Raw genomic sequence first — 14,505 nt, 5'->3', positions numbered from 1 at the left:
CCAGAAATGAGGCAAAGGAACAGACACCAGGGAATGGAGTAGGGTCAGGGGGCCGGGTGGGCAAGAGAGGGCCCAAGAGAAAATTTCTGAGTGGGACGAGTAATTGTGGAGACTTTAGAGCACATACCTCTGGCCTCAGACTGGAGCAGGAAGGGAGACTCTGAGGCCTTAAACTGTCTGGAATCAAATGCAAGGGTTTTGGACTGATAGCAAGCAGTCTTGTGTCATCAGAGTGGAGGAATGCTCGGGGTAGGGAATGGTCAGTGATGCAGCAGCCAGAGAGGGTAGAGGGTGTGGTAGGCTGAATATTTGCTCCCAAAGATGCCCAGGTCCTAATTTCTAGAACCTATGAATGTTACCTGTGCCTGGCAAAAGAGAGTGTGCAGATATGCTTAAATTAAGACTCTTGAGATGGGGAGATTATCCTGCATTATCTGGGTGGACTCAATGTAATCAAAAGGGTCCTTACGTGAGGAGGTAGAAAGAGTCAGAGAGAAGACCATGTGACTCAGACATTGGAGTGATGCACTTTGAAGATGGAGAAAGGGGCCACAAGCCAAGGAATACAGGAGGCCACTGTGAGCTGGAAAGGGCAAAAAAGGGGTTCTCTCCTAGAGCCTCTAGAAGGATCCTCCAGCCCCACTAGTACCTTGAGCTTAGACCAGTGAAACTGATTTTGGATCTCTGGCCCCAGAACTTTCAGGAAATAAATTTATGTTGTTTTAAGCCACCAAGTTTGTAGTCATTTGTTACAGCAGCCATGGGAAACTAATACAGGGAGTGAAGCCATGTTCATGCTGAGAAGGCAGTAGGGCATTAGTGACGGGCTCCAAGCTCAAGAGTCATGTCACTAAGGGGCATTTAAAAAAGATAACAGATAGTGAAATGCAGAATGGACGAGAGTGGCAGGAAACTGAAGAAGGCACCTGAGGATGCTATTTCAATATTTCTTATGAGAGCTGATACTGTAAACTCATACAATTTTGAGAAACGGACGAGAAGACACCTGCTGAAGAAATATTTAGGGGGTAAAAAGAACAGAACTTGTAAATGGTTGAATGTGGAGGGTGGAGGAGAATATAAAAGACCCCTCACTTTATATTTTGACCCATCAATGTGGTTCATGAATCTACTAGCAGATACAGAGAAAAGAGATGCTGATCATTGAGGTGCCTACAGAATATCCAGGTAGAAATGGTAAACACTCACAGACAAATGAGCTTTTGAATTTCAGGGAGAAGGGAAGGATTTGAGATGTGGGTTGAGGTAGACACAAAAGAGAATCACCCAGCAACAGTGAAGAAGAAATGAACATTAAGGGTGAAATCCTAGAAAATGACCAAAATGTAAGCGATTTCTTTAGAGGAGTGAGGGCAAAAAAGAATGAGAAATAAAGGTCAAAGACTTATGAAGAGAATCTGGACAGAATAGCATCAGAGACACAAAGGGAGAGGATTTGCAAGAAGGCAGACCTGGCCAAAAGGGACAAATTCTTTAGCTGAGATAGATGAAATGGTCACAGAATAGAAAAATGAACCTCTGCTTATAAAGTCTTTTTTTTCCTTCTCCAGAGCAATTTCTGTAAGGGTGACGGGGCTGAAAGCAATTACTGGAAGAGTGAAAAGAAGTTGAGGAAGTAGAGAAAAGATGTATAAACTACTTACTCAAGAAATTTGATGGTGACATGTTGAAAGGAAACAGTGGTAAAAGAGTTGCATATTTATAAAAATATTATTTTTTGGAAACTAGAAGGTTGGCGAAGGGATAATTGTGGCTGAAGAGGTTGCAGAGATGAAAAAAGGGGAGGCTAATGAATGAGTGAGGACTAAGAGGAAGCAGAGAGGGAAGGAAGCAAGTGTACAGGTGGAGAGATTCGCCTGAAGAGGAGGAACTCACTGCATTTCCTGAGGCACAAGGGCAAAGGATGATGAGAAAAGATGGAAGTCAGTTTAGAATTAGAGAGAGTGAGGTTGGAAATTTCAATTCAGATAGTCTTTATTTGCTCTGTAAAAGAAAAAGAAGAGAGGCTAATCTTAGACTGTGAGAAATGGAAATATGTTATTCATGGGCTCCAGTCAGACTTATCTTAAGACAGGTGCTCCTACATAATGGTCTGACCAAACCATATAGTGGTTGTACGACGAATAAGTGGCTGTTGAGTACAAGGCTGCCTCCTGAAGATCTGTTCAAAAATACCCATCTCTGAGTTCTTATCAGTCAGGCGTACCTAAAGCGTTTTATGTGTCTATGATAAAACCCACGTGGGAAGTCACCACATCAGAAGAGCTTTTAACCACCGTTCCCACCGAGACAACCCCAACTGCCATCACTAACAACCTCAACAATAACAAACACTTGCTGAGGGACTGTCATGTGCCCGGCTCTGTGCTGGACCCTGGGATTTCAAAGTTGAATAAGGCATAGAACCTACCCTCAAGAAGTTGTGTAGTGATTTGTAGAAAGAAGAGGAAAGTCTTTTACTCAAATGTGTCACCTGAGAAAGCCTCTCACATAAAGGGGACTTCTAGGATCCATAAACTGTCAGAGCTGGAAGAAACTACAGAAGGCTTTACAGGGGAGATGCCTATAGTTGATTGACTAAACACAAGTCACCTGGCAGATTCTAGAGTCCCAGCCTTTCAGTCCTGTGATCTTTCCATTTCATTTTACCCCGATAAACCTCTTTCCTATTCAACCCATAAGCAATTTTAGGTATCTAATCATAGGTACAAAAGCAAAGAACACAAAACCCCTTTTCACTGGAAAGTTTTTAAAGTTAGAATAGGCAAGAACATATAATTAAAGGACTCGAGTCTAAAAAGGTGTCACTTTTATGCCATGGTAGGTATAGCCCTCTCAGAACACTTGTCACCACTAGTGTATAAATTCCATTCCGGAGCAATCCTCTCCAGAGTGCAGAAAAGCAGAAGAAAATCTTCCTTTGTCTTATACACTTATAATCCTTAATCAGTAGCATGCTTCGTGCTTTGGGAATAAAAAGAAATTAGTGCGTAGGGAGAAGAAAAATATTTATGGGTAAGAATCACATCCAACAATAAGAGAGATAAACTCTATGACACAGAGGTAAGATTCAGGAGTCAGCTGGGGGGCAGGTATACATGGACAACTGCAAGAGATCAAAATAAACATACTAAAATATTTGAATATCTTTTAATATCAATAACAAGCAAGGGGTGATATACATCATATTTATGAGAACTAAAGCCAACAGTTGGACTGTGACAAAATTAGTTCTTGTGTGTAAGAATGGAGAGGGATAGGGCATAGTGCCAAGGCCATGGACAAAGTTCCCTCCTGGGCTTCGCATTTAACCTTAAGGATACTACAATGCTCAGGATAGACGCAAGAGGTAGAACCAGGAGTTCTGAGGAAGGTCAGACTCGCATCTCCCAGCAGTCCTAGAGCCTGGCAATCCTTGAACCACTGGCAAACAGAAATAGAGGAGGCTTTAGTCCTTTGGTTCAATCGCTAGGCTCTGGCATGGAAACATAACAAAGTTTTGCCAGCTGGAACTGGTCTTATCGAAATGTGCTTACATTATACTCCTTCTTGGCAAACTGGAATCAGAACAATTTTAAGATGCTGAAGTTTGAAGGGATACAAGAAGCCTGCGGTTGTCTCTTTGAGCTTAGAGGAATCAGGACCTGGGGGGAAGCCTGCAGTCCAGGTACAAGCCTCTTGCTTCTTTTGGAAGAAAGCTCCCAGTCAGAAGAGGGGCTCTCATGCCTCAAGACAAAATAGAAATCTGTATGGAGCTCAGAGAACCAAGGGCATCTCAGCCACGGGAGCATATTTTCTCCCACTGTAGCACTGATGACAGCAGGGGGTCCCTAGTCTCAGAGGGACCCTTGATCATTAAATCTTAGGATGACCTACTTCTTGAGTTTTCACTGTGCTAATTTCATCACTTGCCCTTTAGCAACTCACACATCCATAATTTGAGCTCATCAGAATGCCATGAGTATAAGCTCAGAAGAAGAAATTCCATGAATGGCAATTCTAAACCAGTCTTGGTTGATCAGAACACAAATTTACCAGCCAGTACTCCTCCTACATCAGAAGGTGATTCAAAGGGTCCCAGAAATTCCAATTTCTTATACTTACTTGGACTGAATACTAACTTGCCATCAAACAGTGGACCAAGATTTATTTGGGAGGCTGTTATCCAGAGCTACACAAACACCTGGGGCAATGGAGATTTCCTCACAGCACAGAGCAGTAGGAAAATTGCCCCTAAACACAGGGCAGGATGGAGTGAGAAGGGGTTTACTATGCAATTACCGGAAGGGGTTGCCAGCCAGTGTAGGATGGGATTGCCGGAGGCAGGGAGTGGTGGGGGAGACTGAAACGCTCTCCTTTTCTCCCCCACTCCATAAGAACCGTCTAGTATTTTGCCCGTGCTATGGTAACAGGATGCATGGTGGCTGGTAAGCCCTTTAGAAGACTCCCTCTATGATAACCCGCTCAGTGGTCATACAGTTTGGACCCCCTCCTGCATATAAAGTTTCCCCAAATACTCCCATTTTGACATCTGGTTTTAGCAACCAAACCTTGGCAATTTAAAGGGTGGGCAAGAACATCGAGGCAAATCTGAATTAGTCCTTCACCTACAGACTCCCTATTTTTGGTCCTATGGATGTACCTGGGCAGCCAGGACTTGCACAGGGAGTAGAACTTGCTGACGGGCATGTCACTCACCTTTGCTGATGTCTTCGTATTCCAGCCAGAGTCGCCGCTGGACCTGCTTGTTTGGGTACCAGATAGAGCAGGATTCCTCAAAGCCGTAGATAGCTTCCTGGATGTAATGGTTGCCAAACTGGTCCAACAAGGCTACAAAATCCCCACGAGATGTCGCCCCGTCTAGGGAGTGGAGAGCATTGCTGAGGGCTATGGAGAAAGGTCACCCAAGAAAAAGAGTGAGGACTTACAATATGGGTATCTGGATTCCCAGGCCAACCAGCCTCAATGTGCAAGTGTCATGTGGCCCAAAGTGACGTTGGAGAGCTGGCTGGAGCTACCAGGTACTTCCAGGTAGCTAAATCAGACATTTCAGTTCCTAAAAGAATATTCCTTCCACCCAGTTAGTTATGTTGTTAACTTCGTGCAAGTTAAGTATAACATTATCAAATCTCCACTACCTCCCTGCTTAAGTCAAAGTTTTTTGTTTCAAATCACAAGTCATGACATTAAATCAATTTAGTGAGCTCAAATAATAGCATTTAAAAAATGAAAAAGAATAGCACAGTCTAAAATAGAAACGCAAATACCAGCAGAGAACATTTCACTTGGGAAGATGAAGTATGGCTTCATGAACCTTCTGTGGTGTGTATGTGGGGACATGCCTGTGCACAAAGTCACGGTGTAAAATGTGCTGTAACTGTGGGTAGTGACCAAAAAAGTTTTCAGGATGCTGCCTTCATGCAGAGAAATGGGTATGGGAAGATAATGGAAGAAGAAAGATAAGGAAAGCCACTAAAATGCTGCTTACATTTATTTAAGAAAATCAAAAGTATAAAGACTTTGAAATGGCAAATGGAGGAAGGAATCTGTTTGCCTCCTCCCCAGACAAATCTCCTTGGATTTGCCTTCCCTGTTTAAGAGATTCATATTTGTCAGAAAGATAGCCTATGACAAATTTTCCAAATCCAATACCTTCTCTACCTGACCAACTTTGTACAGCCTTCTTTTTGACACACCTGTGTCCTATCAGGACAAGGCAGAGCCCGGCCCAGGCTTGAGACCCCAAGTGCAGAGGTCCACATCGTCCATGATGCCATGTGTGGCTTTTAAAAGCACGTGGCAACAGAGATATGTGATTGTTATCCCCTGATATGCATAGCACCTGTGCTGCGTGCAAACTGAGTATGTGAAAAATACTGCCGTATTTTTCTAGGATGACGAGTAACCTTGCTCGTTCCAAGTGTTTTCTGCACCAGCAGAGCTCACTTCAGTAATAGCCACATCCCAATCCCTTCTTGCCAAGAACTCTTTCGTGATAGAAAATAAAAAGTTCTGAGTCCCTTTGTGTACTTTGGAGATGTTCTATATCCTTAATGCCTCTTCTTTCTCTAGTATATGTCTCACTTCTCTTCACAACTCTCTATTTATCACTAAGATTTGAAGAATACTTATACAAGGTGCCTCATTTTTCTGTTTTGGAACAATTTATCCTAAGTTCAGAATTCACTACTCCTTAACTTATTAGATATAAAGATATATATACATATCTTTACATATATAAAACATAGATGTAGATAAATCTACATTCATCTATCTATCCATCTATCTTGCTTACTTGCTTTTAGGAACCATAGCTATTTTCTATTTTTCCACTCCCCTTCCTCTTTCTTGCTCTCTTTCCCTTATTTCTTTCATCATATAGAACCTCTAAGGTATAGTAAAGTGTACTCTTTGCACTTGGAAAGTTTTATTCTGTCAATTTATAAAAAGTTTGCTTTCGCATATCCTCTCTATACAGTGGGTGACTCCAGGAAATATGATAAAGTAAGTGTTTAAATTTATCTCCAGTGGTTCCCGCCTTGCCCTTTCCATCTCTTCTATTATCCAAGATAAGACTTGCAATTTAATCTATGCTAAGAAAATGATCCGATTCCAGCCATTTGCCCTGAAGGGTGAATCGAGTGACTAGGTTATAGATCTCGTGGAATGGCTACATTTTGGATGGAATCTTCAACATTGATAAAAGGCTTGTGCCCTTGGGAAGGAATGCCACACCCCAGGAGCAGGTGGGAGGGATGGCTTGCAGTTGTGCTCACCCTGAGAGACGGTCACTTGTTTGAGTTTGATGTGGTACATCACAGAGCGGACCTTCCAGTGCTGCAGGACGGGGTATCCGGACACCTCACTGAAGTTCACCATCCCTAGGGACAGAGGAAATGCGGGCTCAGTGCATGTAGTGGATTCTCAAGTCCCAAGTCTACTGGCTTAGCGGGTGTAATTGTGAGGAAATGAGAAAGCATTTTTGGATGGAGAAAATTTCTGGAATCATAGTAACAACAGCTATCACTTACTGAACCTATACTCCGTACCAGGCATTCAGCTAAGCACTTTGTATATAGTCATATGATCCTTGTAAACTAGGTGTTATTGTCTGCATCTTATAAATGAGAAAACTGAAGCTTAGACAGGAGTTTGCACAAGGGCCCTAGGCCACCAGGTAGAGCCAGGATAAAGTTCCAGATGTGTCTGAGACCAGAACAGGGTTCGTAACTATTCTACTACAATACTCCCTTAATAAACTCATGTGAAACTCTGGGCTTACTGTAACACACAGGTTTTACACTCTTTAATAGCTGCAATAATTGACTCAGCTCAAGTTCCTGATAACATCGATTGTTGTGTCCCACTTAACTGATTTGTGTTCCGTATCTAAGTTTTAATTACTCTGAAGCTGATAATGCTTGTTTCGTCTTTACCAGGAGGGACAGTGTCAGCATGACTAAGTTAGTAAGGGGCAGGAATGGGCCCTATACTGAGTGTCATCTATGTGCAAGACACATGATAGGCACTTTATTTGTGGTCCCTATTTTACAGATGGGAAAACTGAGGCTCTGGGAAGCCAAGTTACTTATCCAAGGTCACTCTCAATAAATATATCCTTGTAGCCTCTTAGTGATGTTGTAATGAGCTGTTCTTGCTTGAACACCTTGTAGAAAGAGTGGCACTCTACTTGAATTCTAGCCATTACTATAAATATAAAATGCTACAGAAACAAAATAATTAGGCCACAGGAAATTAAAAAATCACCTTGCTAAGTTTAGAGCACCAATTTTGGCTTCATTTCTATGCCTGATGTATGCACATGTGTGCGTATATATGTACATATGCAAATATAATGGCCACATATATGATAAATTTAGATAGACAGTGAGCGTGTGTGTGTAAATACAATGGCAATAATACATATGTAGTGAATTATCCTGCCATTTTGACCCATGCTTCCTTCAGGCTAAATCAACTAATTTAGTGCCTAAACTGGATGAAGAGTAGGTAGGATTAATTAGCTGCTTGTCAACTCTGACCAAATTAGCTGAGTGATTGCCAAATTTCCATTTCTGTGTGAATCATATGCGAATAATTATCGGTAGAAAAACAGGAAAAAAGGTCAGAAGAGGTGCTTATTGAATCAATTGCTTAAATCTGATCTCAGGTAATCAAAGATAAGTTACTTGAAACTAAAAGAAGGTTTTCAGCAATTTTCCTTTCAAATGCTCTTCTGTTAGGGCATTAAGCTTTGTGACGGCAGTCATACTTCTGCATACGCTGGCTTTTCGCCTTTATGTCAATTGTAAAAGCGTATAAAGGAAATTCTAACTTTACAGGTTTAAGACTCCAGTCACATACCTCCAAGGTACGTTTCATTCGAGTTATAATGTGCATGTTTTGTAAAACTGTTCTACGTAGTATGCATTCTCTAGTGATGCTAGCTCATCAGCTTGCTGTTATTTCAGAAACTCTATTAATAAAAAGATAGCAAGCCCGATAAAGATTTTTCAGTATATCAGGAAACATTCCCTTTAATGGACTTGTTTCCTAGCAGGAAAAGAAAAGGGCAGGAAATCAGGAGGCGGGAGTTCTAAGGCACCCATGCTGCCGAAGGGTGCAGTTTCTGCCTGCCAATCAACTGGCCTGAGCTTCCTCTCTGGCTACCTGCCCAGGGGACCTTGCGATTCTCAGTTGTTGCATCTGTAAAGTGAGCGGCTTAGCTCAGATGACCCCTTGTTTCCTTTTCAATTCTGTGATTCCAACCAGCTGTGTGACTTGGGGCTAGGCAACTCCTTTCTTTCAGTTTCCGTATCTGAAAAGTGGGGATGATAGTATTCATCCTGCCTACTTTACAGGTAGGTTGTCAGGACAAAATAAAGTTACGGGTATAAAAGCACATTGAGAAAAGCTAAAACATCGTATACATACATGGTTTCCATAATGTTGTCACCCTCCTCCCTACCTCTCTCTCATCACTTCTAATTGTGTGAACTTGACATTTGTTAATTGACGTTTTTGTTATAAATTCCCAGGCCTTAGTTCAGGTCAGTAGAGGGAAGGGAAAATAAAAGAAGCACGGGTGTTGGCGGTGGGCAGGGATGACAGTGTCCCACATTCGCCCAGGATGAGCCAAACAACCGAACTCCATTACTTCACTGCTAAACAACAATTCTACTGAGTGCCTTTATGCTGCACCATAGTCAGGGAAACAGTTATATAACTGTTAATTCTTGGGAAATGTTGTTCTGTGCCCACTTACAGATAATATTTCCATTAGTTAAAAGGAAAGGGATATTTAAAAATATCTATTTTCTTGCTGAGTCATAGGATTCTTTCTCGGTGTGCCCTTGCAATGCTGTTAGTCCCAGTTTTTTATTTCATTTTATTATTATTTGTGATACATTTGTGAATGACTTTTTTTCCAAACAAAATATCTGTTTTCTCAAGAAAGAACATTATTTTTCCCTACATATGCTTGAAAAAAGAATGACTGAATAGACCTATGTGATAGAAAAAGAAAGAAACAAAGAAAGAAGGGAGGAAAGAAGGAAAGCAAGCAGGCAGGCAAGGTAGGAAAGAAAGAAAGAGTAGAGAAAGAAGAAGGGAGGAAGGAAACAAGAAAGGGAGGGAGGAAGGGAGGGAGGGAAGGAGGGAGGAAGAAAGAAAGGAAGGAAGGAGGGAAGGAAAGAAGGAAGGAAGGAAGGAAGGAAGAAAGAAAAAGAAAGAAAGAAAGAAAAGAAAAGAAAGTTAGTTTTCTCCTGTTATTTTATTGAAATGTCAAGGGGATGCTTAAGATTCCGTGATTATGGTGCCCATCGGACCCATGAATGTGACCAGCAGCCTCCTCTTCCTCCTTGATCTGCCTCTGGACTCTTTTTTTTTTCTCAGCTGAGAGACTGAAAATACAAATGGATGATGGCCAGACCGCATGTAAAAACAGAACTCTGACCCACAATCTGCAGCAACCAGCCCAGCAAACCACCCTATTATCTACAGCAACCAGCCCAAGAAGCTAATCTACCGTCTCTAAGTCAGACTTGTAGGAAGTCAGACCACCATCTCTTCTAGTTCAGGAAGCCAAATAATAACCCCTGTAACAATCAGGCCAAACTCACCAGGACTTGATTAATAACTGACAGCTTCCCTAATTTTTGTTCTTGCTTCCAAGTTAGGTTCCACCAGAGAAAGTCAAATAGGTCTCCTAAACATTTACCTAAGAATACCTCACTCCTGGTTAGTTGGATCACCTGCCAACAGCTTACATGCCTATCAGGGCATATCTGAAGCCCTCCCTTTTTTCCACTCTGAAGCTTTCCTACTTCTCTGCCTGCCTCTCAGTCTCTGCCAAAACGCAAGTGATGGTGGCTGACTCCCTTGCTGTGTGTAAATAGCCTTCACCTGTTTTCATTTTGTTGGTCTTCATTTATTTCCACACAACTTATAACACCAAAAAGGCTTGTAAAGCATAAGAGTTCTTAACTGTTTTGGTAAGGAAGAAGGTAATCGGCAAGATAAAACACATACATCAGAAAATTTCCAGTACATTCTTTAAGCCAATAATTCTGAAAGCTCGAAATAGCTGTTATGTGTAAAAGGATTCTCTAGTTAAATAGATTTGGGAATTGCCGGGCTAAGTAAAGTGAAAGGTATTTCTTTAGTGCAGGACTTCTTGGAATCTGTTCCATGCTCAGGTGCTGCAATCGCTGAGAGGTAGATGCTACTTCCAAATTATTTGAAGATAGAACCTATTTATGAGTGGAGGGCTGGTTTTTCATGAAAAAAACATGCTTGAAAATGCTGATATAGAAGAACCTGAAGATCACTTTCGCCCAAAGACCTTTTAAGCTTGTAGGTTTATGGGGACTGTGACCTATAATAGCACATAGTGTGGCATGATATGACATTCTCTGTATGACTCTCAAGAAAGATATAATTAAAATGTTACCAGAATTAGGAAATAAATATGGAAGAAAAGTAGTCAACCATCTCTAACTGATTCTTCTAGTTATTCTGGGCTTTGAAAAACAAGACTGATTCCTTCTTACATCAAAGGAAATACCTGCTCTTGGACTAACTGGTATCACTTCTTAATCAAAATACATTAAAAAGAAAGGCTGGGTAGAAAACTAGCAGGTCAAGAAAAGTTCTCTCTGTACTTTTAGGAATGTCACTGTCTCAAGACCATGAAAAAGGAAAGGTCCCACCAGGACATCCTTCCACTCCTTTTGCCTCTGATATACCAAATCAGGAGAGGTCCAAGGGCACAGGGAAGAAAGAAGTTTCTCTCGTGGATTTGAACAAAGTTTGGATCTTTTTCTTATTTCCAAAGATGGAGATTCAGGCACATGTTTTTCTGATGCTTCTCAGATCTCTCCTCCCCAAAAAGCTCAGGGAGCATCCAGGACTACTCTGTGTCTTCCCAGCCTGACAACTGAAATCTCACTTCCATGTAAGTTCTAATGTGTGAGAGAGTTGCCCTGGTGACTCTTTAAACAGAAGCCAGGTAGTTTATTGGCAGTGTGGAGCCTGTCCTGCTTCTGTGCACCATCTCACACCTCCTTTACAAGGCATTTTACACACACGCAGCAAGTGTTTCTCAGCCAATGACATGGAAACAAGAAAGCCAGATTGCCAAACACTAGAGACGTAGGCTTTCAGGACACACCCAGAGGTGCACTTTAATTTTTTCAGGTTTGTGTGTGTGTGTATGTGTGTGTGTGATCTTTTAGAAGGCAGCTTATTTCGATGAGATTTATTTCTGGTCCAGAATATATCTAATTGTTTTCTCCCTTGCTCCCTTTCCTTCTTCTATAAGGAAAGCACAGTTTGGTAGTTTGAATGTTCATATTTTCTTTCTTCCTTGGTATATTTATATATTTAATAAACATACATCTCAGTATGTATCGGGAACTGTTTTTAGAACTTCATGAATATTTATTCCTCATACTAATCCTATAAGAAAGATAATACTATAATATCCATGTTTACAGGTAAAAAACTGAGCCATGGAGAAGGTAAGTAACTTGTCCAAGATCACACAGCCAGTGAAGAGCTGAGCTTAGCTGTCAGGATTCAGAGCCTAAGCTAGTGATCACTATGCTATACTAACTCAGACAGACCTACTTCTAATCCCATTCCGGTCTAAATGAAAATTTCGGACATAACTTGATATCTGAAAAAGGCTTACACTCAGTTCAAGTTATTCTTCAGAAAAGGGGAAAATAAAGGGGAGAAGGGTCTAGAATAAGGAAGACATAGAATGAAGAAGGGAGAGGAGTAATGGAGAAATGAATAAAGCTGACAATGGAAGAGCTGATGTCGAGACTCCTAGTAGGTGATGCTGAGTTCCCGGTTGGCTGCCTCTTAAGGGTCCCTGGAACACTTTGAAATGCCTTCTTTGGTCCAGGAGGTGCTAACTGGGGGTCTTTAGTGGCACAGAAAGGAGAAACGACCCCTAGTATTCCTGCCTCTCCCAATCAGCCCATACCTTTGTTCCACAGTGAGCCGAGGAGAAGAGTGCCGTTGGGCTCCAAGCAACATTGAGTGACAGGTGTTATGATCCCCATCTTATGATGGGGGCCATGAGACCCCAAGAGACTGTACTGTCTAATGTCACACAGCTAGAAAGTAGCAGAGCCAGGAGTCAAACCCAGGGTCGTCTGACAACAAAGCTCTAGCATTCTCTACTCTCTCACACTGCTCTAGAAGCACTTGCCGGGGAACCAATGACAGATACTTAGGCTCTAAGCAATCTACCTTCTTTCTACCTCTGCTGTGACCTAGTCACTTCCTCTAATCCACTGAGAACTCTGAACTCTTACATATCTATTATTTGATTTGTTTTCAAAGCATCCCAATAAGACTAGCAGGGAAAGGTATTATTATGGCCATTTTGCAGAGAATTATGTGATAATATTGGCCGTTTCACTGATAAATAATCCTACTAGTGTTCAGTTTTAGGACTGAGCTTTTATCACATATCAAGAAAATCACTGGCTTTGAAACCAAAATAAGCAAGGTCAAGCGTCTTGAGCTCACAGCATCACAGGGAGCTGCTTGTTTGTTTCTGCCAGTTAAGTAAGGTGTGTGGCACACTCACCAGTCAAGAAGTCTGGGTCCGGGGTTGGTTCTGAGATTTCCTCCAGGCACTGATTCTCCAGGGGGACAGTGGCCACCACAAGACCATCTGGCAGTTGCTGGTCTAAACCTCGAGCAAAGTTGTTTTGCCTGGAAACAGAGGCCGACGTCCATCTCTGAGTGTTCAAGTGAACACCACTCTTTGGTGAGTGATCTATGTCTCAACCCACAATGGACCAAAAACTTTCCCTCACCCTGGACCCCACTCAAGGTACATGTCTGGAGCAAGACACGAGTGTGAGAAGTATGGCAAGGGCTGAGGGAGATGAGAAATAAACCAGCTGAAAAGGTCTACTTACAAGATCGAGAATATTCTTCCCCCCATCCCACACCAGTCCCTACCCCCTGATCCCCTCTCCAGAAGATCTGGGCAAATGAAGCCACCACAATATTCATTATGACACCTCACTGCTTGCCATTGGCAAATGAGGTCCCAGGCTAAAAGGGGAAATTTTAGTAAAGTCTACTGTCTGTAACAGAAAACACAACTGACGCCAAAAAATACCTCGAAAGTTTACTATCAGTTTGCCTGTAAGAGTCCAGACCTAGCTTGCTATCAACTGCTGGTCCATATTATAACACTTTCAACATCATCATCATCATCATCATCATCATCATCACCACCACCATCATCTCCTGAAATGCATGGATTCTGAGGATGATGTATTCAAATAACCTAAGATAGATTAGGGACAGGGGTCAAATGGAGAATTTCCTAGAAATATTCTAAGTCAGTGGTTTGAAACATTTTGTTCTCAAAACCCGCCTTTACACTCTTAAAAATAACTGAAGGCCCCAAGTAGCTTTTGTTTATGTAGATTATATCTATCAACATTTACCATATTAGAAATTGAAAGAAAAAATTAAAAAATATTTATTGATATATTTTTAGATGACAATAATAAATCCATTAAATATTAACATGTCTTGAAAAATGATGAGACAAGTGGCATTATTTTACATTTTTTGCAAGTTTTTTAAATGTCTGATTTCATAGAAGACAGCTGAATTCTCACCTCTGCATTCAACTTATTGCAATATATTGTTTGGATTGAAGTATATGAAGGAAACCCATCCTCTCTGTAGTTGGAAAAGGGAGGACTTTGACTATCCCCTGAGAGGATCTCAGGGACCCTCAGGGATTCTTGGACCATACTGAGGACCTATGCTAGATTGACTCATTCGCCAAGACTCAGAGGGATGATAGAACCTGAGCATTTTGTGGTGGCTTCCATGGAAAATCTTGTAGTCTCTGCCTGGGCAAGGTAAAAATTTATTTTAACACTTTACTGTTCAGGGTTCTTGGGTTCTGGAAGGAGAAGTGTGAACCTAGTAAAGACC

At 41.6% G+C, this 14,505-nt stretch overlaps 1 protein-coding gene across 2 annotated transcripts in view; it reads right to left on the bottom strand.

The window, feature by feature from the left end:
- ASTN1 (astrotactin 1) overlaps nt 1–14,505 on the bottom strand; it is a 327,557-nt gene that overhangs the window by 74,154 nt on the left and 238,898 nt on the right. For both annotated transcript variants that reach the window (XM_079935340.1, XM_079935341.1), the window contains exons 14-16: nt 13,127–13,254; nt 6,798–6,902; nt 4,720–4,908 (exon numbers count right to left, since the gene is read on the bottom strand). In XM_079935340.1, the coding sequence (XP_079791466.1) occupies nt 4,720–4,908; nt 6,798–6,902; nt 13,127–13,254 (422 nt within the window). The remainder of the gene's footprint in view (nt 1–4,719; nt 4,909–6,797; nt 6,903–13,126; nt 13,255–14,505) is intronic.

The sequence above is a fragment of the Stenella coeruleoalba genome, assembly GCF_951394435.1.
Source record: "Stenella coeruleoalba genome assembly, chromosome: 1".
NCBI classification, from domain to species: domain Eukaryota; kingdom Metazoa; phylum Chordata; class Mammalia; order Artiodactyla; family Delphinidae; genus Stenella; species Stenella coeruleoalba.
This window is presented reverse-complemented; position numbering and strand designations above follow the sequence as displayed.